This window comes from Sturnus vulgaris (assembly GCF_052056855.1).
Source record: "Sturnus vulgaris isolate bStuVul1 chromosome 33 unlocalized genomic scaffold, bStuVul1.hap1 SUPER_33_unloc_1, whole genome shotgun sequence".
NCBI classification, from domain to species: Eukaryota; Metazoa; Chordata; class Aves; order Passeriformes; family Sturnidae; genus Sturnus; species Sturnus vulgaris.
In genome coordinates this window covers 104,302-130,752 of record NW_028275901.1, presented here as the reverse complement: position 1 = coordinate 130,752, position 26,451 = coordinate 104,302, and the positions used below count along the sequence as shown (strand labels likewise).

General features: G+C 56.4%; 2 protein-coding genes across 2 annotated transcripts; both read left to right on the top strand.

The window, feature by feature from the left end:
• The first annotated feature begins 3,543 nt into the window (after nt 1-3,543).
• WIZ (WIZ zinc finger) lies at nt 3,544-26,148 on the top strand. Its single transcript, XM_088157434.1, is given in 11 exon segments — nt 3,544-3,552; nt 4,493-6,764; nt 8,598-9,656; nt 14,733-14,891; nt 17,616-18,077; nt 19,147-19,689; nt 20,466-20,972; nt 22,423-22,821; nt 24,330-24,352; nt 24,354-24,526; nt 25,798-26,148. Coding segments are annotated over 11 exon segments (5,760 nt in total). The 3' UTR covers nt 25,952-26,148.
• LOC148219543 (uncharacterized) lies at nt 11,535-14,510 on the top strand. Its single transcript, XM_088157444.1, has 2 exons — nt 11,535-11,674; nt 13,207-14,510. The coding sequence occupies exons 1-2, from the start codon at nt 11,535-11,537 to the stop codon at nt 14,201-14,203; spliced, it is 1,137 nt and encodes a 378-aa protein (XP_088013570.1). The 3' UTR covers nt 14,204-14,510.
• Nucleotides 26,149-26,451: the final 303 nt, after the last annotated feature.

The following is a 26,451-nucleotide window of genomic DNA, read 5'->3' as shown; positions in this document are numbered from 1 at the left end:
CTGGGCTGTAAAATTCCAGTTTTGGGTTGTAAAATCCTGGTTTTGGGGCTGTAAAATCCCAAAATCCTATTTTGGGGCTGTAAAATCCTGGGTTTTGGGCTATAAAATCCTGGTTTTTGGGCTGTAAAATCCCAGTTTAGGCTATAAAATCCCCAAATCCCGATTTTGGGGGTGTAAAATCCTGGTTTTTGGGTTGTAAAATCCCAGTTTTGGGGCTGTAAAATCCTGGTTTTTGAGGACTTAAAGTCTTGGTTTTGGGGCTGGAAAATCGGAGTTTTGGCGTCGTAAAATCCCAAAATCCTGTTTTTTTAGTGCTGTAAAATCTCAGTTTTAGGGCTGGAAAATCCCAGTTTTGAGCTGTAAAATCTCGGTTTTGGGTTTTAAAATTTCATGTTCGGGGCTGTAAAAATCATTCCTGGAGTTTATGGTCATGAACTGGAGTTTGGGGTCGTGTCCTGGAGTTTGGGATTGTGACCTGAAATCCGGGATCATTCCTGGATTTGGGATCATTCCTGAAATCCAGGATCACCCCTGGATCCCAGAAAATCCTGCCCCTGCTGCTGATCCCACCCTTTTCCTTTTTCCCCTTTTCCCCTTTTCCCCTTTCCCCTTTTCCCCTTTTCCCCTTTCCCCTTTTTCTTTTTTTCCTTTTCCCCTTTTTCCCCTTTCCCCTTTTCCCCTTTTCCCCTTTTCCCCTTTTCCCCTTTTCCCCTTTTCCCTTTTTCCCCTTTTTCTTTTTTTCCTTTTCCCCTTTTCCCCTTTTTCCCTTTTTTCCCTTTTTCCCTTTTTTCTTTTCCCCTTTTCCCCTTTTTCCCTTTTCCCCTGTTCCCCTTTTCCCTTTTTTCCCTTTTCCTTTCCCCCTTCTTTTCTTTTCCCCTTTTCCCCTTTTTTCTTTTCCCCCTTTTCCCTTTCCCTCTCCTTTTCCTTTTCCCCCTCCTTTTCCTTTTTCCCTTTCCCCCTTTTCCCCATTTCCCTTTTCCCCCTTTTCCCCTTTCCCTTTCCCCTTTTCCCCTTTCCCCTGGGGAATTTTTCCTGACATTCCCGTGTGTCTCCGGGCCTGTCCTGTCCCTCCTGGAGCTCCCAAACCCCGGAGAAGCCAAAAAAAAAAAAAACAAAACAAAAAACAAAAACCCAAAACCTTGGAAAGCTCCGGGAGCGCCGCGGGCGCCGATCCTGGGGCCGCTGCCAAGGACAACATTCCCGGTGGGAATCGGAATCTGAATCCTCCTCCCTCGTTTTTTTTAGGACAAAACCTCATTTTTGGTCATTTCCCACCTCCCCAGCACCGCTGGAATTTTTCCAGGAGTTTTTTTTCCCTTTCACAGGAGCTGCAGGTGCCGGATTTTTCATTTTTTTTTTCCCCCTTTGGTTTTTGAACTTTCCAGGGATTTTGGGCGTTTGTTTTCCTGCCTCTCGTGACTCCCTGAGCTGACAAAATTCCCGTCCCTCCCCATTCCCTGGATTCCTCTGGAATTTTTGGCCACCCATCCCCCCCCCCCCTTCTCCATATCCACAACTCCTCCAAACTTTTTTTTTTTTTTCTTTTCCCCAGAAATTTTTTATTTTTTATTTTTTTTTGGAACCTGCAGCGGGGCTGGCACGTCGTTTCCCTGGAGCCATTCCACCTGCTTGGAACCTCTCCCAAAAAAAAAAAAAAAAAAAAAAAAATCCAGGGATTTCCCTTTTCCTTCCTTCCCTCCTGATTCCTCCTCCTCCTCCTCCTCCTCCTGGATCAGGGCCCCTTTGGGGACATCCCAAAAATCCCTGGGAATGTTTTCCAGCTCCTCTCCCCGGGCTGGGCCTCTTTTCTTGGAAAAGCAGCAGAGCAGCTCTTCCCAGGAAATGGAAAACTCGGGAAGGACGGATTTTGGGGGATTTTTGGGGGGATTTTTTGGAGGATTTTTGGAGGATTTTGGGGGGATTTTTGGAGGATTTTTGGGGGATTTTTGGGGGATTTTTGGAGGATTTTTGGAGGACTTTTGGGGGGATTTTTGGAGGATTTTTGGAGGATTTTTGGGAGTTTTTGGGGGATTTTTGGGGGATTTTTGGAGGGATTTTTGGGGGAATTTTGGGGGATTTGGGGCACCTGGGGATGTCAAATCCTGGATCAAATCTCCTCTGCATTGGATTCGGCTCCGGGGGGGATTTTTCCAGCCCCTGCAGAGGGGAGGGATGAGGAAATTCCTCCCTTTTCCCGTGGATTTCCCCCATGGATTTCCTCCAGCCCCGGAGCTCGGGAGGATTTGGAGGGCTGGGATCAACCCAGGGACACCCAGGATGGATTTGGGATCAACCCAGGGACACCCAGGATGGATTTGGGATCAACCCAGGGACACCCAGGATGGATTTGGGATCAGCCCAGGGACACCCAGGATGGATTTGGGATCAACCCAGGGACACCCAGGATCCATTTGGGATCAACCCAGGGACACCCAGGATCCATTTGGGATCAATCCTGTGACGTCACCGGATCTCCCATGGATCCATGTGTCCAATGGGGACATTCCAGGATCGATCCATGGGCCTGGCTCAATCCCAGCTTTCTGTGGGAATTTATTCAGGGTCGTATTTGAAAGAGGCAACAATTTCCATTTCCCCTTTTTTCCCTGGAATTTCCCTGTTTTTCTCCTTCCTGCCCAGTGCTTGGGTTGGGCCCGCCCTGGCTGGTCCTTGGGGCTGGAGGAGCCAAATTTGGGGTCGTTGGATGGGTTCAGTGTCAGGATGGGTGTGGGAATGGAATTCCCTCTTCCCCGCCTTTCCAGAGGCATTTTGGGAGTCAAACGGCTCCGACGGTGCCAAAACTCCCAATTTTTGGGTGTCTCGTGCTGCTGGTGAGGGCTGGGCTCCATCTTGGAGGTCTCTTCCGGCCGTAACCATTCCGTGATTCTTCTTTTCCAACCTTAATTATTCCATGGCTGAAAGTTTCCATCGTGGAATTCCCCACGGCGCTGGATACGACCCCAAATCCGCGCCGTGCGGGGCGGGAAACCCCGGGGTTGAGTTGGGCTGGTTTTGTTGGCTTGGGTTTGGTTGAGTTGGATTGGGTTGGTTTGAGTTGGGTTGAGGTTTGTTGGGTTGTGTTTGGTTAGGTTGGGTTGAGTTGGGTTTGGTTTGGATGGATGGAGTTGGGTTGGGTTCGTTTGGTTTGATTGGGTTGGGTTGGTTGGGTTGAGTTGTGTTGGGTTGGTTTGAATTGGGTTTTGTTGGGTTGGGTTTGGTTTGGATGGATGGAGTTGGGTTTGGTCAAGTTGGGTTGGGTTGGTTGGGTTTGGTTGAGTTGGGTTGGGTTCAGTTGGGTTGAGTGGAGTTTAGTTTGGTTGAGTTGGATTGAGTTGGGTTGAGTTGGGTTGGGTTGCTTTGAGTTGGGTTGGGTTCAGTTGGGTTCAGTTGGGTTCAGTTGGGTTTGTTTGGGTTGGGTTGGGTTTGGTTGGACACCAACTCACCAACGACCACCCAACCACTCTCGCTGCCACTGGGACAGAATTTTGGAACTGGGATAACAGAGATCTGTGGGATAACGGGATCTGTGGGATCTCTGGGATAATGGGATCTGTGGGATAACGAATCTCTGGGATCTCTGGGATCTGTGGGGTAATGGGATCTCTGGGATCTCTGGGATAATGGGATCTGTGGGATCTGTGGGATAACGGGATTTGTGGGATCTCTGGGATCTGTGGGATCTCTGGGATCTCCCCGGGGCCTCCCCGTTCCCCTCCTTAGGAGCTCTGATCCATTTGCCGGGCTCGCCAATCCGGCACCGATCCCGGCGGGAGCCGCGGCGCCGGCTGTGCCGGGAATGTTTTTTTTTTTTTCCTTGGAAAACGCCGTCCCCGTTGGCTGAGCGCGGCGCTTTCCGTGTTTTCCAGACGAGCCCGACCCCGACCCCGCCCTGTCCGGAGCCGTCCCGGCCGCGCCTCACCGGACACAGCTTATGTGAGTTCCCCTGGATCCACCCCAGTTCATCCCAGTTCCAACCCAGTTCCCCTGGATCCACCCCAGTTCATCCCAGTTCATCCCAGTTCATCCCAGTTCCAACCCAGTTCCCCTGGATCCACCCCAGTTCATCCCAGTTCCAACCCAGTTCCCCTGGATCCACCCCAGTTCATCCCAGTTCATCCCAGTTCCATCCCAGTTCCATTCCAGTTCCATCCCAGTTCCCCTGGATCCACCCCAGTTCCCTTGGATCCATCCCAGTTGTGTTTCCCTAAAATCCCATTTTCCCCCCCCAAATCCCCTTTCCCCCCACCCCAGTTCCCATTTCCCCTTCCCCAAATCCCCTTTCCCACCCCCCAATCCCATTTCCCCTTTTTCCCTTCCCCAAATCCCAGTTTCTCACCCCAGTTCCCATTTCCCCTTCCCCAAATCCCAGTTTCTCACCCCAGTTCCCATTTCCCCTTCCCCAAATCCCAGTTTCTCACCCCAGTTCCCATTTCCCCTTCCCCAAATCCCAGTTTCTCACCCCAGTTCCCATTTCCCCTTCCCCAAATCCCAGTTTCTCACCCCCGCCTTCCCTTCCAGCCCGTCTCCCGAGGAGTCCCCGGTGTTGCCGCGGGCGCTGCTGCGGCCGGAGCCGCGGGGCGTGGCCGTGGCCGTGGCCGTGCCCGTTCCCGTGGCCGTGGCCGTGTCCTGGGACGCGTCCGGCGTGGACCAAAGCACTTTAGAGCCCCCGGGCGGCTGCCGGCACCGCCCGGCGTCACCGTCACCGTGCCGGGAGCCCCGCGGCGTCACCGCGCTCCGGCTGCGCGCCGAGCACGAGGAGCCTGCCGAGCCTCAGCCCGGCCCTCGGGACGAGGAGGAGGAGGAGGATGAGGAGGAAGAGGAGGAGGAGGAGGAGGAATATCCCCAAAACGAACCAAAGCAAGCGGAAGGGCTCGGCACGGAGCAGCCGGATCAAAGCAGGAGGGGCGTGCAGAGGTTGGAGTGGATCTCCAGGGCCACCGCGAGCCCCAGCCCGGCTTTCCAGGAGCCGCTCCCGGCGCCGGACGCGGCGCCCGCCTCGGCGTTCCCGGCGTTCCGCAAATCGCTGCCGGCCAAAAGCGACGCCTCGGCCCGAGCCGAGCCGGACTTCGCCGCCGCGCCCGAGTGGGCCCCGCCCAAAGCGGACGCGGTGGGCAAACAATCGTGGACGGTGAACGCCGAGGACTCGGTGGAGCGGCTGCTGCCGGAGCCGGCGCCGGAGGTGAGCGCGCCCTACGTGTGCGGCGTGCTGCTGGACGAGCCGGCCGAGGCGCGGGGGCCGCGGCACGGGCGGGACGACGCCGACGCCGCCGGCGTGTTCACCTGCATCGAGTGCAGCATCTACTTCCGGCGGCGCGAGCACCTGCTGGAGCACACGCTGCAGCACAGCCGCGGCTGCGCCCCGCGCGGCGCCGACGCCGCCGGCCGCTGCCGCTTCTGCTGCGCCGAGTGCGGCTGGGCCTTCGGCGACGCCGCGGCGCTGGAGCGGCACAAGAGGCAGCACCAGGAGTCGCGGGAGAAAATCATCGAGGAGATCCAGAAACTCAACGAGTTCCCGGACGAGGGGCGCGAGGCGCGGCTCCAGTGCCCCAAATGCGTTTTCGGCACCAACTCCTCCAAGATTTTCGTGCAGCACGCCAAGATGCACGTGAAGGAGAGGAAGGAGCAGGGCTCCAGGAGCTCGGGGCTCTTCGGCGAGCTCCGGGACGGCGCCGGGCACGGCCTCTACAAAGCCCCGCGCGCCGAGGAGGCGCCGGGCGGCAAAGCTCCGAGCGCCTGCGTCCTCTGCGGCTTCCCGGCCCCCAACGAGCTCATCCTCAAGGAGCACCTGAGGTTCGCCCACTCCCACCTGTCCTGGCAGCCCGACGCTTTCCAGGACGACCCCAACCAGCCCGGCACCAGCCGCGATTCCTACAGCCCCGCCCGGCCCGCCGTGGAGTTTTTCGGCAAAACCGAGCGGCGTTTCCCTGCTCCGTGCCGGGAGAGTTCGTCCCTCTACGATCCCTCCTTCGGGTCGGCCCATCCCAGGTCGGACAAGAGCAACGGAGCCGCCAAGAAGGAGCCGCAGGGATTCCAGCACGCCAGGAAGGCGGCGCCTTATTCCCAAGCAAACGCCGCCTTTGCCGGGTTCTCCTCGCCCAAATCCTATTCCCACTCGGCCCTGCAGCAGCTGAGGAAGAGAGCGGCCACCCAACAGCTGGAAGGGGACGGGGACAACCTCCGGGGCCACCCCGAGGAGCCGCGGGCCTCGTGGCCGCCGGACGACGATGACGAGGAGGAGGAGGAGCCGGAGCCGGGCCGCGCCGGCAGCGTGGCCGTGCCGCGGGCAGCGCTGGAGCTCAAGAGAACCTTCGGGGCCGCCTTGAGGGCCGCAGAAACGGGCAGCGAGGAGCAGCAGCGGCAGCTGAGGATGATGGTGCCCCTGGTGGTGCTGCACGAGGCGGCCGCGCACCCCAAGGCGCCCAAGAGGCCTCGGGGGAAGCCGCCCAAGAAGAAGAAGAAGGCGGCGGCGCGGGAGGCGGCGCCGGAGGAGCCGCTCCCCTTGGACGTTCTGCTGCTGGAGTCGCCCCTGGAGGGTCCCCTGGAGCTGGAGGAGCTGCTGGGCTCCGAGGCCACCATGCTGAGGAACGAGGAGAGGAAATGTCCCTACTGCCCCGACCGCTTCCACAACGGCATCGGCCTGGCCAACCACGTGCGCGGCCACCTGAACCGCGTGGGCGTCAGCTACAACGTGCGCCACTTCATCTCCGCTGAGCAGGTCAAGGCCATCGAGCAGAAATTCTCCTTCCAGAAAAAGAAGAAAAAAGGTAGTTGGTACCGAGTTCCCGGTTTCCACGGGGAGTTGGTACTGAATTCATGGTTTAAAAAGGGAGTTTCTATCGAATTCCTGATTTCCAGAGGGAGTTTGTATAGAATTCATGGTTTAAAAAGGGAGTTTCTATCGAATTCCTGATTTCCAGAGGAAGTTGGTACTGAATTCCTGATTTAAAAAGGGAGTTTGTGCAGAATTCCTGATTTCCAGAGGAAGTTGGTACTGAATTCCTGATTTAAAAAGGGAGTTTGTACAGAATTCCTGATTTCCAGAGGGAGTTTGTATAGAATTCATGGTTTAAAAAGGGAGTTTCTATCGAATTCCTGATTTCCAGAGGGAGTTTATGCCAAATTTATGATTTCCAGAGGGAGTTTGTACAGAATTCCTGATTTCCAGAGGGAGTTTGTGCCAAATTCCTGCTCTGAAAAGGGAGTTGGTACTGAATTCCTGCTTTGCAAAGGGAGTTTGTATAGAATTCCTGATTCAAAAAGGGAGTTTGTATCAAATTCCTGATTTCCTGAGGGAGTTTGTATAGAATTCCTGATTGCCAGAGGGAGTTTGTGCCAAATTCCTGCTTTGTAAAAGGAATTTGTACAGAATTCCTGCTTTTCAAAAGTTGTTTGTGCCAAATTCCTGGTTTCCAGAGCGAGTTTGTACCGAATTCCTGCTCTGAAAAGGGAGTTTGTACAGAATTCCTGGTTTCCAGAGGGAGTTTGTATAGAATTCCTGATTTAAAAAGGGAGTTTCTATCAAATTCCTGATTTCCAGAGGGAATTTGTGCCAAATTCCTGCTTTCCAAAATGACTTTGTACCAAATTCCTTCTTTCCAAAGGTCTCCTGGGGTGGATTTTGGTGATTTTTTGGTGTTTTTTTCTGGGTTTTTGTGGGTTTTGGGTGGGTTTTTTGGGGGATTTTTGGGACCCTGGTGTTTTTTGGTAGCCCTGACCACCCATCCCTCTTTGCAGTTTTTTGGGTGGGTTTTTTGTGGGATTTTTTTGGGATCCTGATGGTTTTGGTGGCCCAGCTCCCACCACTGACCACCCGTCCCTCTTTTCAGTGGCCAACTTTGACCCGGGCACGTTCAGCCTGATGGGTTGGATTTTGGGGTGGTTTTGGTGATTTTGGGTGGGGTTTTTTGCGATTTTCATGGGGATTTTTGGGATCCTGGTGTGTTTTGGTAGCCCTGACCACCTGTGCTCCCTTTCAGTGGCCAACTTTGACCCGGGCACGTTCAGCCTGATGGGGAGGATTTTGGGGTGGTTTTGGTGGTTTTTTGTGGGTTTTGGGTGGGTTTTTTGTGGGATTTTTTTGGGATCCTGATGGTTTTGCTGGCCCAGCTCCCACCACTGACCACCTGTCCCTATTTCCAGTGGCCAACTTTGACCTGGGCAGGTTCATCCTCTTGGGGTGAATTTTGGTGATTTTTGGTCATTTTGGGTGGGGTTTTTTGAGATTTTCATGGGGATTTTTGGGATCCTGATGGTTTTGGTAGCCCAGCTCCCACCACTGACCACCCGTCCTCCCTTTCAGTGGCCAACTTTGACCCGGGCACGTTCAGCCTTATGGAGTGGATTTTGGTGATTTTTTGGTGATTTTGGGTGGGGTTTTTTGCGATTTTCATGGGGATTTTTGGGATCCTGATGGTTTTGGTAGCCCTGACCACCTGTGCTCCCTTCCAGTGGCCAACTTTGACCCGGGCACGTTCAGCCTCATGGGGTGGATTTTGGTGATTTTTGGTCATTTTGGGTGGGGTTTTTTGCGATTTTCATGGGGATTTTTGGGATCCTGGTGTGTTTTGGTAGCCCTGACCACCTGTGCTCCCTTCCAGTGGCCAACTTTGACCCGGGCACGTTCAGCCTGATGCGCTGCGAGTTCTGCGGCGCGGGGTTCGACACTCGGGCCGGGCTCTCGAGCCACGCCCGCGCTCACCTGCGCGACTTCGGCATCACCAACTGGGAGCTCACCGTGTCCCCCATCCACATCCTCAAGGAGCTCCTGGCCACCTCCTGCGAGCACCCGGCGCTGCTGCGGGCGCTGGCCCCGTCCCCCGGCGATCCCCAGCACCGCGAGCACCGCGAGCACCGCGAGCACCGCGAGCACCGCGAGCCGCACCGGGAGCACCGCGACACAAATTGGGACAACCGGGACACAAACTGGGAGCACCGGGACACAAACTGGGAGAACCGGGAGACAAACTGGGAGCAGCACCGGGATCCAAACTGGGAGCACCGGGAGACAAACTGGGAGCACCGGGAGGCAAAATGGGAGCAGCACCGCGAGACAAACTGGGACAACCGCGAGACAAACTGGGAGAACCGCGAGACAAACTGGGACAACCGGGAGGCAAAATGGGAGAACCGCGAGACAAACTGGGAGAACCGGGATCCAAACTGGGATCCAAACTGGGAGCACCGGGAGCCAAACCGGGATCGGCACCAGGATCACTGGGATCCTCACCGGGAGCACCGGGAGCCAAACCAAGATCGGCACCAGGATCCAAACTGGGATCCAAACCGGGAGCATCGGGATCCAAACTGGGATCCACACCAGGATCCAAACCGGGAGCACCAGGATCCTCACCGGGATCATCACCAGGATCACCGGGATTCAAACTGGGATCCTCACCGGGATCCAAACTGGGATCACCGGGACCCAGACCAGGATCAACATTGGGATCAGCAATGGGATCCACACCGGGATCAGCTCTGGGATCACCGGGATCCTCAGGATCCTCAGTGGGATCCTCACTGGGATCCTCACCGGGATCAGCACCGGGATCCTCACTGGGATCCCCCCCGGGACCCCCCCCGGGATCCCCACCGGAAGTTGGCGTCGCCGTTCGCGCCGGGCTGGGCCGGGGCCGAGCTCCTGCAGCCCTACAGGGACGGTGAGTGACCCCAAAATCCCCAAAATTCCCCAAATTCCCACCCTGCCCGAGAGCTGGGGGGCGGCTTGGGGGTCTGGGGGGTTAATTTGGGGTTTGGTGGCCTCAGGGATTGGGATTTTGGGATGAATTTGGGATTTGGTGTCACCAGGGATTGGGAATTTTGGGATAATTTTGGGATCTTGGTGTCCTTTTTTGGGGTTTGATCCTGGAAAAGCGTCAGGAATTCTGTGGGATCGGCCTGGGAATGGAGATTTTGGGAGATTTTGGGGGTTTTGGGATAAATTTGGGATTTGATGTCATCAGGAATTGGGATTTTGGGATGAATTTGGGATTTTGGTGTCATCAGGGATTGGGATTTTGGGGATTTGATCCTGGAGAATCGTCAGGAATTCTGTGGGATCAGCCTGGGAATGGAGATTTTGGGGGATTTGGGATAAATTTCGGGTTTGGTGTCATCAGGGCTTGGGATTTTGGGATAAATTTGGGGTTTGGTGTCATCAGGGCTTGGGATTTTGGAGGTTTTTGGGATTTTGGGGGATAAATTTAGGGTTTAGTGTCCTCAGGGATTGGGATTTTGGGATAAATTTGGGATTTTGGGGATTTGATCCTGGAAAAGCATCAGGAATTCTGTGGGATCGGCCTGGGAATGGAGATTTTGGGGGTTTTGGGGTAAATTTGGGATTTTGTGGCTGAAGGAGGAGCCCCTCTGGATCCATGGTTTGGGATTTTGGGGATTTGCCGTTGGAAATCCAGGATATTTTAATTCCAAATCCAGAAAAGCCTGGATGTTTGAATCCCCAAATCCACAAAACCCAGGATATTTTCAATTCCCATACCCAGATCCCCCCAAATTCCCCCCAAATTCCCCCTTTTTCCCTGCCAAATTCCCCCCAGAGTTCCCCAAATTGTATTTATCCCCCAAATTCCCAATTCCCCCACCAAAATTCCCAATTTCCCCCCCCCAAAATTCCCAATTTTCCCCCCCAAATTCCCCCTTTTCCCCTAAAATTCCTCAAAATCCCCCCCAAATTTCCCCAATTCCCCCCAAAATTCCCAATTGCCCCCCGAAACCCCCCATTTTACCCCCCAGAATTCCCAATTTCCCCCAAATTCCCCTCTTTACCCCCCAAAATTCCCAATTCCCTCGCGAATTTCCCCATTTTATCCCCCAGAATTCCCCACTTAACCCCCAAATCCCCCCAAAATGCCCAATTACCCCCCAAATTCCCAATTCCCCCCCGGAAATCCCCCATTTTACCCCCCAAAATTCCCAATTTACCCCCCAAATCCCCCATTTTACCCCCCCAAATGCCCAATTCTTTATCGAAATACCCCATTTTACCCCCCAAAATTCCCAATTTCCCCTCGAAATCTCCCATTTTACCCCCAAATTCCCAATTTACCCCCCAAATCCCCCATTTTATCCCCCAAAATTCCCCATTTACCCCCAAAATCCCCCCAAATTCTAAATTCCCCCCCGAAATCCCCCATTTTATCCCCCAAAATGCTCAATTTACCCCCAAAATCCCCCCAAATTCCCAATTCCCCCCTGAAATCCCCCATTTTATCCCCCCAAATTCCCAATTCCCCCCCGAAATTCCCCATTTTATCCCCCAAAATGCCCAATTTACCCCCAAAATCCCCCCAAATTCTCAATTCCCCGCCGAAAATCCCCCATTTTATCCCCCCAAATTCCCAATTCCCCCCCGAAATCCCCCATTTCATCCCCCAAAATTCCCAATTTCCCCCCAATTCCGCCGTGCGGGTGCCCGATCGATGTTTCGGCTCTCGGCCCGTCTCCCCTGCCCGCTGTCCCCGCTCCGCTCTCGGCGCTCTCCGCTCTGCCCTGGCGGCCGCCCCGCGTGCGCCGTGCCCAAGATGGCGGCCTCCACCTCGGCCTCTGCCGCCGCCTCCCCGCCGCCCAAAGTCACCAAAGCGGCGGCGGCCCCCGCGGCCCCGCGACCGCGACCGCGGCGGGGACGGCGACCCCGAGCCCCCCCCGGCCGCGCCCGAGCCGGGTGAGCGCCCCTTTCGCCGCCCCCCTCCCCAAAATCCGCCGCTCCCGCCGCGCCCCCCCCCCCCCCCCCCCCACCCACCCAACCCCCGCCGCTCCCGGCCCCCCCCCCCCTCACCGCCCCCAATCGCCCCTCACGGGTTTCCCTCGCGGCGGGGCCGGAGCGGCGGCGCCGGGCGGTGTTGGAGCCCCCCCGGCCCCGAGCGGCTCCGGGAGGCCTCGGCCGCGGAGCCGCCGCCCTCCTCCTTTGTCCCGGCCCCGCTTTGTCCCTGCGGGACCCCCGGGATGCGGCTCCCGCTCGGGGCCCGGGCCCGCGCTCCGGGAGCGGCCGAGGCCTCCTCGGGAGGCTTCGGGAGTTGCTCGGGGATTTCCGGGCCCGCTTCGGGCAGCCCGGCTTGGCTCGGCTCGGTTCGGTTCGGCTCGGCTCGGTTCGGTTCGCTCGGAGCGGGAGCGCGGATCCCAGCCCGGGGGAGGCGAGGGCGGCCGGTCCGGGCACCGGGAGAGTCCCGGGGTGTCCCCAGCCCTGTCCCCGAGACAATCCCGGCGTGTCCCCGGGAGCATCCCGGGGTGTCCCCAGGATGTCCCCCCGAGAATCCCGGAGTGTCCCCAGCCCTGTCCCCTGGAGCATCCCGGGGTGTCCCCCAGAGCACCTCGGGATGTCCCCAGGATGTCCCCAGGAACTCTGGGTGTCCCCAGGATGTCCCCAGCCCATCCCTGGCCCTTGTCCTGCCACCTCGCCTTGTCCCCTCCCCGCAGGGACCTGGCCTCCCTCAGGGAGATGCCACCACCGTGTCCTGTCACCTCTCACTGTCCCCTCCCCGTTAGGGACCTGTCCCCACCCCTGTCCTGTGCCCTGCAGGGACATGCCACCACCCTGTCCCCTCACTGATGCCACCACCCTGTCCCCTCACTGATGCCACCGCCCTGTCCTGTCCCCTGCAGGGAGATGTCACCTCTCTGTGTCCCCTCCCTGATGCCACCACCCCTGTCCCCTCCCCTTTAGGGACCTGTCACCATCTCTGGCCTGTCCCCTGCTGGGAGATGCCACCACCCCTGACCCCTCCCTGCTGGGAGATGTCACCACCCTGTCCCCTCCCTGATGCCACCACCCCGTAGGGCCCTGTCACACCCCTGTCCCCTCCCTTAGAGACCTGTCCCTGTCCCTGTCCCCTCCCCTTAGGGACCTGTCACCTTTCCTGGTGGCACCTGGCGCTGTCCCCTCCCTGCTGGGAGATGCCACCACCCCTGTGCTGTCCCCTTGGGAACGTGTCACCTGTCAGTGTCCCCTCCCCTCAGGGACCTGTCACACCCCTGTGCTGTCCCCTCCCTGCCGGGACGGGCCACCACCCTGTCCCCTCCCTGCCGGGACGTGTCACCTCTCCGTGTCTCCTCCCCGATGCCACCACCCCTGTCCTGCCCCTTAGGGACCTGTCCCTGTCCCTGTCCTGTCACCTCTCCTGGTGGCACCTGGCACTGTCCCTGTCCCCTCCCTGCAGGGAGACCTGGCACTGTCTGTCCCCAAATCACCCCTGGAAGACCCCAAAATCCACCCGGGACACCCCAAATCCACCTGGGACACCCCAAATCCACCTGGGACATCCCAAATCCCACCTGGGACACCCCAAATCCCTCTGGAACATCCCAAATCCCACCTGGAACACCCCAAATCCCACCTGGGACATCCCAAATCCCACCTGGGACATCCCAAATCCCACCTGGAACATCCCAAATCCCACCTGGGACGTCCCAAATCCCACCTGGATCATCCCAAATCCCACCTGGGACATCCCAAATCTCCCCCAGAACATCCCAAATCTCACCTGGGACATCCCAAATCCCTCTGGAACATCCCAAATCTCACCTGGGACATCCCAAATCCCTCTGGAACATCCCAAATCCCACCTGGAACATCCCAAATCTCCCCCAGAACATCCCAAATCTCTCTGGAACACCCCACATCCCACCTGGGACATCCCAAATCCCACCTGGGACATCCCAAATCCCACCTGGGACGTCCCAAATCTCACCGGGATCATCCCAAATCCTGCTTGGATCACCCCGAATCCCCTCTGTCTCACCTCAAATCCCCTCTGGATCCCCCCCCAAACCACCCTGCGACCCCACAAATCCTTCCAGGACCCCTCACACATCCCCTCGATCACCCCAAATCTCTCTGGATCACCCCAAATCCCCCCCTGGATTAAACCAAACCCACCTGGATCACCCCAAATCCCACCTGGGTCACCCCAAACCAGTTTGGGTCACCCCAAAACCCACCTGGATTAAACCAAACTCACCTGGATCACCCCAAATCTCACCTGGATCACCCCAAATCCCACTTGGATTAAACCAAACCCACCTGGATCACCCCAAATCCTTTCCTGGACTAACCCAAACCTACCTGGATCACCCCAAATCTCACCTGGATCACCCCAAACCAGTTTGGGTCACCCCAAATCTCTCTGGGTCACCCCAAATCCCTCCCTGGATTAAACCAAACCCACCTGGATCACCCCAAATCCTCGCTGGATAAAACCAAGCCCATCTGGGTCGCCCCAAATCCCACCTGGATCACCCCAAACCTGTCTGGGTCACCCCAAAACCAACCTGGATTAAACCAAACCCACCTCGATCACCCCAAATCCTACCTGGGTCACCCCAAATCCCACCTGGATCACCCCAAATCCTTTCCTGGACTAAACCAAACCTACCTGGATCACCCCAAATCTCACCTGGATCACCCCAAACCAGTTTGGGTCACCCCAAAACCCACCTGGATTAAAGCAAACCCAATTGGATCACCCCAAATCCCCCCTGGGTCACCCCAAATCCCACCTGGATTAAACCAAACCCACCTGGATCACCCCAAACCCCACCTGGATCACCCCAAATCCCCCCTGGATCACCCCAAATCCCACCTGGATCACCCTCAATCCCACCTGGATCACCCCAATCTCGTCTGGGTCACCCCAAACCCGTCTGGGTCACCCCAAATCCCCCCTAAACCATCGGAACCCCCCCCCGGGCCACCCCAGCCGCTGACCCCCCGTGTCCCCCCGCAGTGCTGGCTCCCGACGAGGACGACCTGGTGGCCATGGAGGTGTCGTCCCCTCCCCCCATGGCCAAGAAGAGCTCGGCCCTGGAGCCGCCCCCCCCCCGCCTGGGCTCCAAAGTGTCCCCGGAGCCCCCCGGCAGCAAAGCCGAGCCCCAGGACTCCAAAGGTGAGCTCTGCCCTCCTGGGATTCCCTCCTGGAATTCCCTGCTGGGGTTCCCTGCTGGGGTTCCCTGCTGGGGTTCCCCCCTGGGGTTCCCTCCTGGGGTTCCCTCCTGGGGTTCCCTCCTGGAATTCCCTCCTGGAATTCCTTCCTGGGGTTCCCTCCTGGAATTCCCTGCTGGGGTTCCCTCCTGGGGTTCCCTGCTGGAATTCCCTGCTGGGGTTCCCTCCTGGGGTTCCCTCCTGGAATTCCTTCCTGGGGTTCCCCCCTGGGATTCCCTCCTGGGGTTCCCTCCTGGGGTTCCCTCCTGGAATTCCCTCCTGGAATTCCTTCCTGGGATTCCCTGCTGGAATTCCCTGCTGGGGTTCCCTCCTGGGGTTCCCTCCTGGAATTCCCTCCTGGGGTTCCCTCCTGGGATTCCCTCCTGGAATTCCTTCCTGGGGTTCCCCCCTGGGGTTCCCTCCTGGGATTCCCTGGCATTCCCTCCAGGAATTCCCTCCTGGGATTCCCTCCTGGGATTCCCTCCTGGGGTTCCCTCCTGGAATTTCCTCCTGGGGTTCCCTCCAGGAATTCCCTCCTGGAATTCCCTCCTGGGATTCCCTGCTGGGGTTCCCTCCTGGAATTCCCTCCTGGAATTCCCTCCTGGGATTCCCTCCTGGGATTCCCTCCTGGGATTTCCTCCTGGGATTCCCTGGGATTCCCTCCTGGGATTCCCTCCTGGAATTCCCTCCTGGGATTCCCTCCTGCATGGCCCTGGGGTTCCCTCCTGGGATTCCCTCCTGGATTGCCCTGGGATTCCCTCCTGGGATTCCCTCCTGGGATTCCCTCCTGGAATTTCCTCCTGGGATTCCCTGGGATTCCCTCCTGGAATTTCCTCCTGGATTGCCCTGGGATTCCCTCCTTGGATTCCCTCCTGGGATTCCCTGGAATTCCCTGGCATTCCCTCCAGGAATTCCCTGGGATTCCCTCCTGGAATTCCCTCTTGCATAGCCCTGGAATTCTCTGGGATTCCCTCCTTGAATTCCCTGGAATTCCCTGGGATCCCTCCTGCATTGCCCTGGGATTTCCTCTTGCATTGCCCTGGATTTCCCCGGAATTCCCGAGATTTCCCTGGAATTCCTGAGATTTCCGTGGATTTCTCAGGATTTCTCCGGAATTGCCCTGAATTGCCCTGGAATTCCCTCGATGATTTCCCTGGAATTCCCTTGATAATTTCCCTGGAATCCCCCGGATTCCCCCGGAATTCCCTGGAATTCCCCGGGGGTTCCCATCGGGCTGGGCGGGGTTTAATTAACGTTGGGGGTTAATGAGGGGGGCGTGTCCTTCCTGCAGTGCTGAATTCCCTGGGATCAGCTCCTGCTTTCCTCCCCTCACCCGCGGATTTATCCCGGATTTTCCCATTTTTCCCATTTTTTCCCCCATTTTTCCCAGCCCCCAGCCTGAAAACCTGCGAGGTGTGTGGTGCCTGCTCCCATCCCAAAACTGGAGCTGATCCCAAGGGATTTTTAACCTCTGCTGTTCCTCTTGATTCTGAGATTTGAATTCTCTCTAATTTTCCCATTTTTCCCGTTTTTTCTCCCATTTCCCAGCCTGACCACCTGCGAGGTGTGCAGCACCTGCTCCCATCCCAAAACTGGGGCTGATCCCAAAACTGGGGCTGATCCCAAGGGATTGGGAGCTGATCCCAAGGGATTTTTAACCTTTGCTGTTTCTCTCTGTATTCTGACATTGCAATTATTTCTGATTTTCCCTATTTTCCCCATTTTTCTCCCATTTTCCAGCCTGACCACGTGCGAGGTGTGCAGCACCTGCTCCCATCCCAAAACTGGTGCTGATCCCAAGGGATTTTTAACCCCAGGTTTTCCTCTCTATTCTGACTTTGGAATTCTCTCTAATTTTCCCACTTTTTCCCATTTTTCCCTGTTTTCTCCCATTTCCCAGCCTGACCACCTGTGAGGTGTGCAGTGCCTGTTTCGATCTCAGTACTGGAGCTGATCCCAAAGGATTTTTAACCCCAGATTTTTCTCTCTATTCTGACTTTGGAATTCTCTCTAATTTTCCCACTTTTTCCCCATTTTTCTCCCATTTTCCAGCCCCCAGCCTGACCACGTGCGAGGTGTGCAGCGCCTGCTCCCATCCCAAAACTGGTGCTGATCCCAAGGGATTTTTAACCCCAGGTTTTCCTCTCTATTCTGACTTTGAAAATATCTCTAATTTTACCTTTTTTCTCCCGTTTCCAGCCCCCAGTCTGATCACCTGTGAGGTGTGTGGCACCTGTTTCGATCTCAGTACTGGGGCTGATCCCAATGGATTGGGAGCTGATCCCAAGGAATATTTAACTCCTGGTTTTCCTCTCTATTCTGACTTTGAAAATATCTCTAATTTTCCCATTTTTCTCCCGTTTCCAGCCCCCAGCCTGACCACGTGCGAGGTGTGCAGCACCTGCTCCCATCCCAAAACTGGTGCTGATCCCAAAACTGGAGCTGATCCCAAGGGATATTTAGCCCCAGGTTTTCCTCTCTATTCTGACATTGGAATTCTCTCTAATTTTCCCATTTTTCCCATTTTTCTCCCATTTTCCAGCCCCCAGCCTGACCACGTGCGAGGTGTGCGGCGCCTGCTCCCATCCCAAAACTGGTGCTGATCCCAATGGATTTTTAACCCCAGGTTTTCCTCTCTATTCTGACTTTGGAAATATCTCTAATTTTCCCATTTTTCTCCCGTTTCCAGCCCCCAGCCTGACCACGTGCGAGGTGTGCGGCGCCTGTTTCGAGACCCGCAAGGGCCTCTCCAGCCACGCCCGCTCTCACCTGCGCCAGCTGGGCGTGGCCGAGTCCGAGAGCTCGGGCGCTCCCATCGATCTCCTGTACGAGCTCGTTCGCCACAAAACCAAACCCGACGGCGCCGCCCTGGCCAAGAAATCGGCGTCGCCCAAGGAGCCGGGGCCGCCGCGGGCGCTGCTGCTGCTGCCCAAAGCCGAGGGCTCGCTCAACAAAGCCATCAAATCCCCGCCGGGCTTCTCCAAGTGCCTGGCCCAGCCCGGATCGCCCGGAGGCGTCAAGAAAGCGCCGGGGGCGCTGCCGGCGTCGCCCAAGGGAGCCGAGGAGAAGGGGCCGGCCAAGCTGGGGGCGCTGAGCCCGCTGCACACAGAGCCCGGCTGGGCGGCCGAGGACGACGGGCCGCTCAACCTCAGTGAGTCTCACGCGGGGTACTGGGGTTTAGAGGGGTTTAGTGGGGTTTAATGGGGGTTTAATGGGGTTTAGTGGGGTTCTGTTGGGGTTTTAAAGGGGTTTAATGGGGTTTAGTGAGGGTCTGCCCAGGTTTAATAGAGTTTAGTGGGGTTGTGTTGGGGTTTAGTGTGGGTTTAATGGGGTTTAGTGTGGGTTTAATGGGGTTCTGTTGGGGTTTAATGGGGTTTAGTGAGGGTCTGCCCAGGTTTAATAGAGTTTAGTGGGGTTCTATTGGGGTTTAGTGTGGCTTTATGGGGTTTAGTGTGGGTTTAATGGGGTTCTGTTGGGGTTTAATGGGGTTTAGTGTGGGTTTAATGGGGTTCTGTTGGGATTTAGTGTGGGTTTAGTGGGATTTAATGGGGTTTAGTAGGGATTTAAAGTGGTTTAGTGGGGTTCTGTTGGGGTTTAATGGGGTTCTGTTGGGGTTTAGTGTGGGTTTAGTGGGATTTAATGGGGTTTAGTAGGGGTTTAAAGTGGTTTAGTGGGGTTCTGTTGAGGTTTAGTGTGGTTTAATGGGGTTTAGTGGGATTTAGTGTGGGTTTAATGGGGTTTTATTGGGGTTTAGTGGAGTTTAATGGAGTTCTATTGGGGTTTAGTTGGGTTCTATTGGGGTTTAGTGGGGGTTTAATGGGGTTCACTGGGGTTTAATGGGGTTCTATTGGGGTTTAGTGGGGTCCCTCCCGCCCCGTTTTAACCCTTTGCGTGCCGCTGGCACCCTCGGGGATCCCCTCCCGCCCCCTTTTTTAACCCTTTCCGTGCCATTGGCATCCTCAACAATCCCCTCCCGCCCCGTTTTAACCCTTTGCGTGCCGCTGGCATCCTCGGGGATCCCCTCCCGCCCCCTTTTTTAACCCTTTGCGTGCCGCTGGCACCCTCGGGGATCCCCTCCCGCCCCCTTTTTTAACCCTTTGCGTGCCGCTGGCACCCTCGGGGATCCCCTCCCGCCCCCCGTTTTAACCCTTTGCGTGCCGCTGGCATCCTCAGCAATCCCCTCCCGCCCCCTTTTTTAACCCTTTGCGTGCCGCTGGCAGCCTCGGGCTCGGAGCCGTGCCGCGACATCCGCTGCGAGTTCTGCGGGGAGTTCTTCGAGAACCGCAAGGGGCTCTCGAGCCACGCCCGCTCTCACCTGCGCCAGATGGGCGTGACCGAGTGGTACGTGAACGGCTCCCCCATCGACACCCTGCGCGAAATCCTCACCCGCCGCCGCTCGGGCCACCCCAAGGCCCTGCCCAAGAGCCTCCTGGCCAGCCTGGCCCCGCTGGAGCCTCGCCCTCCCCCCGAGCTGCACCTGCCCCCCGGCCTGGCCAAGAAAGTCCCGGCTCCTCTGAGCCCTCCCGGAGCTGGCGCGGCCTCGCCGCCGCCGCCCACGGCCAGGAAAGTGTTCCCGGGGCTGCAGGCGCCGTCCCTGCAGAAAAAACTCAAGCAGGACCAGCTCAGGGTGGAGATCAAGCGGGAGTTGATGGCTGGAGGAGGAGGAGGAGGAGGAGGAGGAGCCGGGATCCATCCCGGGGAGGCGCCGGCGCCGCCGGACCCGGCCTGGGCTGCGCACGAGGAGATGGCGCCGCTCAACCTCTGTGAGTGTGGCAAAATAGGGAAGATATCCCAGAAATTTTGGGGGTTATCCCGGGAATTTCGTGGTTTTGGGGTTTATCTTGAGGATTTGGGGGGTTTCAGGGCTCATCTCATGGATTTCAGGGGTTCAGAGATCATCCCAGGGATGAGCTCAGAGCATCCTCAAATCTCTGGGATGATCTCTGAACCCATCCCAGGATTTTGGGAGCTTGAGTTCCCCTCCAGAGTGGTCTGGGGACACTCTGATCTCCAGAAATGTCAGGGGACGCTCTGAGCTCCTCCAGAGGGGTCTGGGGACACTCTGATCTCCCCCAGAAGGGTTTTGGGAACCCGAGATCTCAATCCCAGGGGTTTCCATCCCTCTCTAATCCCGGATTTTCCCCTCCCAGCCTCCCGTGCCGACCCTGTGCGCGACATCCGCAGGAATTTGGGGACGCTCTGATCTCCTCCAGAGGGGATTGGGGACGCTCTGAGCTCCTCCAGAAATGTCTGGGGACACTCTGATCTCCCCCAGAGGGGATTGGGGACACTCTGATCTCCTCCAGAAATGTCTGGGGACGCTCTGGTCTCCTCCAGAGGGGTCTGGGGACGCTCTGGTCTCCCCCAGAGGGGTCTGGGGACGCTCTGAGCTCCTCCAGAAATGTCTGGGGACGCTCTGAGCTCCTCCAGAGGGGTTTTTGTGACACTCTGATCTCCCCCAGTGGGATTTTGGGAACCCGAGATCTCAATCCCAGGGCTTTCCACCCCTTTCTAACCCTGGAATTCTCTCCCCTCCCAGCCTCCCGTGCGGACCCTGTGCGCGACATCCGCTGCGAGTTCTGCGGGGAGTTCTTCGAGAACCGCAAGGGGCTCTCGAGCCACGCCCGCTCTCACCTGCGCCAGATGGGCGTGACCGAGTGGTCGGTGAACGGCTCCCCCATCGACACCCTGCGCGAAATCCTCAGGAAGAAATCCAAGCCCTGCCTCATCAAGAAGGAGCCTCCGGTGCCGCCGGGCCTGGAGCCGGCGCCGGGCGACGACGAGGGGCTGGAGGGCAAAGGGCCGGCGGGGCTGCAGGCCCCGGGCAAGGCTCTGCCCCCCGCGCTGGCCCTGGCGCCGCTGGGCGGTTCCAGGCCCGGCAAACCCGGCTCGGCGCTGGCCCTGGCACCGCTGGGAGCCAAAAACGCCGGAGCTTTCCTGGCACCAAAACGGCCGCTGGCAGAGGAGAGGCTGGGGGGGCACGGGGAGGCCAAGCACAAAGGCTTCGAGCTGGGCTTCAAGGCCAAGGCCCTGCACGACAAGGCCTGTGAGTGCCACGGGGGAATTCTGGGGATTTGGGGTGTTTGGGATGGATTTTGGGGTGTTTGGGATGGTTTTTGGGGTGTTTGGGATGGTTTTTGGGAGGCCAAGCACAAAGGCTTCGAGCTGGGCTTCAAGGCCAAGGCCCTGCACGACAAGGCCTGTGAGTGCTCAGTGGAAAATTCTGGGGATTTGGGGTGTGTGGGATGGTTATTGGGGTGTGTGGGATGGTTATTGGGGTGTTTGGGATGTTTTTTGGGGTTTTTGGGGTGTTTGGGATGGATTTTGGGAGGCCAAGCACAAAGGCTTCGAGCTGGGCTTCAAGGCCAAGGCCCTGCACGACAAGGCCTGTGAGTGCCACGGGGGATTTGGGGTGTTTGGGATGGGTTTGGGATGGTTTTTGGGGTGTTTGGGATGGGTTAGGGATGGTTTTTGGGGTGTTTGGGATGGTTATTGGGGTGTGTGGGGTGTTTGGGATGGGTTTGGGATGGGTTAGGGATGGTTTTTGGGATATTTGGGATGGGTTAGGGATGGTTTTTGGGATATTTGGGATGGGTTTGGGATGGTTTTTAGGTTGGCTTTTGGGATGGATTTGGGTTGTGTTCTGTGTTCATCCCCCCATCCTGTTACCCCAATGATTACTCCCATTTTATTCCCATTTTTCCCCCATTTTCCCCCTTTTCCAGCAGCCCAGCCCTGCTGGGATCTCTGCAGGCCGTTCCCATCCTCACCCCATTTTCCCTTCAGCAATTCCCATTACCCCATTCTTTTTAATTCCCATTTTAATTCTCATTTTTACTTCATTTCCCCTATTTTAATTCCCTTTTTTTTTTCTCATTTTCTCTCTTTTAATTCCCATTTCTCCTATTTTGATTCCCCCTTTTTACCCCATTTTCCTTATTTTAATTCCCATTTTTCCACATTTTCTTGCTGTGAGCTGTGTGGGCTGTGCTTTGAGAGCAGGAAGGCCCTGGCTGGGCTCACCTGTGCTCACCTGGGGCACTTTGGCAGTGCCCATACCCCATTTTTACCCATTTTTACCCTATTTTTTCATGTTTTCTCTATTTAAATTCCTGTTTTTTCCCCATTTTCCGTGTTTCCCAGCAGCAGAGGCGTGCTGTGAGCTGTGTGGGCTCTACTTTGAGAACAGGAAGGCCCTGGCTGTGCTCACCTGTGCTCACCTGGAGCACTCTGGCAGTGCCCATAACCCATTTTTTTTCATGTTTTCTCTATTTTAATCCCCATTTTCCATACAATAATTCCCATTTTCCCCTCTCCCAGCAGCAGAGGCGTGCTGTGAGCTGTGTGGGCTCTACTTTGAGAACAGGAAGGCCCTGGCTGGGCTCACCTGGGCTCACCTGGGCTCACCTGGGGCACTCTGGCAGTGCCCATACCCCAATATCTCGGTGTTAATCCCCATTTTAATCCCATTTTTCCCCATATTTCCCCTCTCCCAGCAGCAGAGGCGTGCTGTGAGCTGTGCGGGCTCTACTTTGAGAACAGGAAGGCCCTGGCCAGCCACGCCCGGGCTCACCTGCGCCAGTTCGGGGTCACCGAGTGGTGCGTGAACGGCTCCCCCATCGAGACCCTGCGCGAGTGGATCCGGCACCGCCCCCACAAGGCGGGCGCTTTCCGCAGCTTCATCCAGGGGGGCCGCCCCTTCTCCAAGAAATTCCGCGGCTCCGCGGGGCCCCGCGGGGCCCTGGCCCTGCCCCCGGGGCCCTTCCTGGCCAAGGGCGGCCTCGGCGCCGAGACGGCGCTGGGGGAGTGCGGGAAGGGCCCCGAGGGAGCCGAGAGGGGCCTGGGGACGGCGCTGGGCGTGGTGAAGGTGGAGGAGAGCAGGGGCAACTTCAGCAGTGAGTGAAAAATGGGATTGGGAATGGGAATTGTGGGGTTTATGGGATTTATGGGATTGGGAATTGTGGGATTGGGAATGGGAATTGTGGGGTTTGGAATGGGAATTGTGGGGTTTGGGGACGGCGCTGGGCGTGGTGAAGGTGGAGGAGAGCAGGAGCAACTTCAGCAGTGAGTGAAAAATGGGGGAAAAATGGGAATTGTGAGGTTTGGGAATGGGAATTGTGGGACTGGGAATGGGAATTGTGGGACTGGGAATGGGAATTGTGGGGTTTATGGGGTTGGGAATGGGAATTGTGGGGTTTGGGATGGGAATTGTGGGGCCTGGGGACAGCGCTGGGCGTGGTGAAGGTGGAGGAGAGCAGGGGCAACTTCAGCAGTGAGTGATGGAAAATAATGGGAATTGTGGGGTTTGTGGGGTTGGGAATGGGAATTGTGGGGTTTGAGAATGGGGAATGGGAATTGTGGGGATTGGGAATGGGAATTGTGGGGATTGGGAATGGGAATTGTGGGGGTTGGGAATGGGAATTGTGGGGTTGGGAATGGGAATTGTGGGGTTGGGAATGGGAATTGTGGGGTTTGGGGTTTGGGAATGAGGTCCTGAATGGGAATGGGGTTTGGGGATGGGATTTGGGGTCGGGAATGAGATGTGGGATGTGGGAATGGGGTCCAGAATGGGAACAGGAATGGGATCTGGAATGAGATAATGGGATTTGAGATTTGGGAATGGGAGCAGCACTGGGAAGGGGAATGGGGATTGGGAATGGGAACAGGGTCTGGAATGGGAATGGGAATTGGAGTTTGGGATTGGGAATTGGGCAGGCACTGGGAGTAGGAGTGGGATTGGGAATAGGAATGGGAGTGAGATAATGGGATTTGGGAATGGGGTCAGGAATGGGGTTTGGAGTTTGGGATCGGGACTGAGGCCAGCGCTGGGGTCGGGCCCCACTCCCCCATTCCCATTCCCCCATTCCCGCATTCCCCCATTCCCATTCCCACTCCCCCATTCCCATTCCCCCATTCCCATTCCCCCATTCCCACTCCCCCATTCCCATTCCCCCACTCCCCCATTCCCATTCCCCCATTCCCATTCCCGCTCTCCCATTCCCATTCCCCATTCCCATTCCCCATTCCCCATTCCCACTCTCCCATTCCCATTCCCCATTCCCATTCCCCATTCCCCATTCCCACTCTCCCATTCCCATTCCCCATTCCCATTACCCCACTCCCCCATTCCCCATTCCCATTCCCATTCCCCATTCCCCCATTCCCATTCCCATTCCCCCATTCCCCCACTCCCCCATTCCCATTCCCCCATTCCCATTCCCACTCCCCCATTCCCATTCCCATTCCCATTCCCCCACTCCCCCATTCCCCATTCCCATTCCCCCACTCCCCCATTCCCCATTCCCATTCCCCATTCCCCCATTCCCATTCCCATTCCCATTCCCATTCCCACTCCCCCCATTCCCCCATTCCCATTCCCACTGCCGCATTCCCGTTTTCCCAGAGTTCGAGCGGCGCCAGGCGCGGGGCTCTGGAGGCGCCGCTGTCGCTGTCGCTGTCGCCGGCGGGGCCGGGCCCGGGCGAGTTCCCGCGGAAGCTGCAGGAGCCGCGCCCGCCCCGCCCGGTGCCCGCGCTGGTGCCGCGCCCGCCCCAGACCTCGCTCGTCAAATTCGTGGGCAACATCTACACCCTCAAGTGCAGGTGGGGGAAACGGCACCGGGGCCTTCTCCTGATCTTTGTGGGAATTTCCCAAATTTTGTGGGGGTTTCCAGTATTTCCAGCCTTTCTGGGGGTGTTTTTTCCCAATTTCCTTTGGTCTTCCATCCCTTTTTTTTTGACTCTTTTCTGCTCCCCTGTCCCTATTTTGGGGAATTTTCCCCCCTGTCCCTCCTCTTCCATCTCTGGTTTTGGTTCTTTTCCCGCTCTCCCATCCCAGTTTTTGGTGTTTCCCACCCCAGACCTCGCTGGTCAGGTTCGTGGGGGAGCATCCACACCCTCAAGGGCAGGTGGGGAAACGGCACCGGGGCCTTCTCCCGGTTCCTGGGGGGCTTTCACGATTTTTGTGGATTTTTTTCCTGATTTTGGGGGGATTTTTCCTGATTTTGGGGGGATTTTTCCTGATTTTTGGAGGATTTTCCCCAATTTTTGAGGGGCTTCTCCAGCTTTTCCAGCCTTCTTTGGGGCACTTTTCCCAATTTACTGTTCCATCCCTTTTTTTAATTCTTTTCCCCCCTTTTCTTACTCTTCCATTCTTCTTTTGGGGTGTTTTCCTGTTTTCCTCTCTTTTCCTGTTTTCCCACTTTTTCCCTTTCTCTCCCATCCCATTTCTGGGGAGTTTTCCCCCCTTTCCCTTCCCTCTCATCCCAATTTTTGGGAATTTCACCCCCTTTTCCTAATTTTTTTTCCCCCTTTCTTTCTCCTCCATCCCATTTTTTCCATTTCTTTTCCCATTTTTTCCCTTCTCCTCCATCCCATTTTTCCATTTCTTTTCCCATTTTTTCCCATTTTCCCCATCCCATTTTTCCATTTCTTTTCCCATTTTTCCCATTCTCCTCCATCCCATTTTTCCATTTCTTTTCCCATTTTTTTCCCATTTTCCCCATCCCATTTTTTCATTTCCCATTTTCCACCTTTCCCATTTTCCCCCATCCCATTTTTCCATTTCTTTTCCCATTTTTTCCCATTTTCCCCATCCCATTTTTTTCATTTCTTTTCCCATTTTCCCCATCCCATTTTTTCATTTCTTTTCCCATTTTCCCCCATCCCATTTTTCCATTTCTTTTCCCATTTTTTCCCATTTTCCCCATCCCATTTTTCCATTTCTTTTCCCATTTTTCCCCATTTTTTCCCATTTTTCCATTTCTCTCCCCATTTTTTCCCCCCCTTTTCCCTTCACCCCCGTCTTTTCCCGGCTCCCCCCGTCTCTGGCATTCCGGGATTGGGGAATTCTCTGACATTCCTGCGTTTCCCAGGTTCTGCGAGGTGGAATTCCAGGGTCCCCTGTCCATCCAGGAGGAGTGGGTCCGGCACCTGCAGCGCCACATCCTGGACATGAATTTTTCCAAGGCGGATCCGTGCAGGAGCGAGGCCCCCCCGGAGCCCCCGGCCTTGGCCGAAGCTCCCTGAAAAAAAATTTTTTTTTTTTTTTATTTTTAATTTTATTTTTTTTTTTCCTTCCTCCCCCCCCCCCAAAAAAAAAAAAAAAAATCCCGAGCGGTGGAGGAGGGGGGGGGGGGGGGGGGGAGGAAAACAAAACAACGCAAAACCAACAAAACGAACACAAACACATTAAAAACCAACAAAGAAAAAATTAAAAAAAAAAACCAAAACGGGGCCGGAGGAGCCGCTGGGGTTTCCCCAGAGCCGCGGTTTTGGAGCCGCCCCGGGGCTGGGGCAGCCACAAGCACTACAGGGAAATTCCCAGCGGGAATTCCCCGGCGGAATTCCGCCCCTTCCGCCGCTTCCCGGGGAAACGGGAGGGAAGGAAAAGAAACAAATACAAACAAACAAAACAAAAAAACAAAAAAAGAAAAAAAATTCCCTTTTTTTAATCCCAAAGAACCGTCGGCGTCGCCTTTTCCCGGTGGCGATTCGGGGAGGGAATTCCCGGGAATTCCTGGAATTCC

Excerpts from the sequence above, each read along its gene's own strand:
- LOC148219543 (XM_088157444.1), top strand. The coding sequence starts at position 11,535 with ATGGCGGCCTCCACCTCGGCCTCTGCCGCCGCCTCCCCGCCGCCCAAA. Across the intron at positions 11,675-13,206 it reads CCCGGCCGCGCCCGAGCCGG|ACCCCAAAATCCACCCGGGA; the intron begins GTGAGCGCCCCT and ends CACCCCTGGAAG.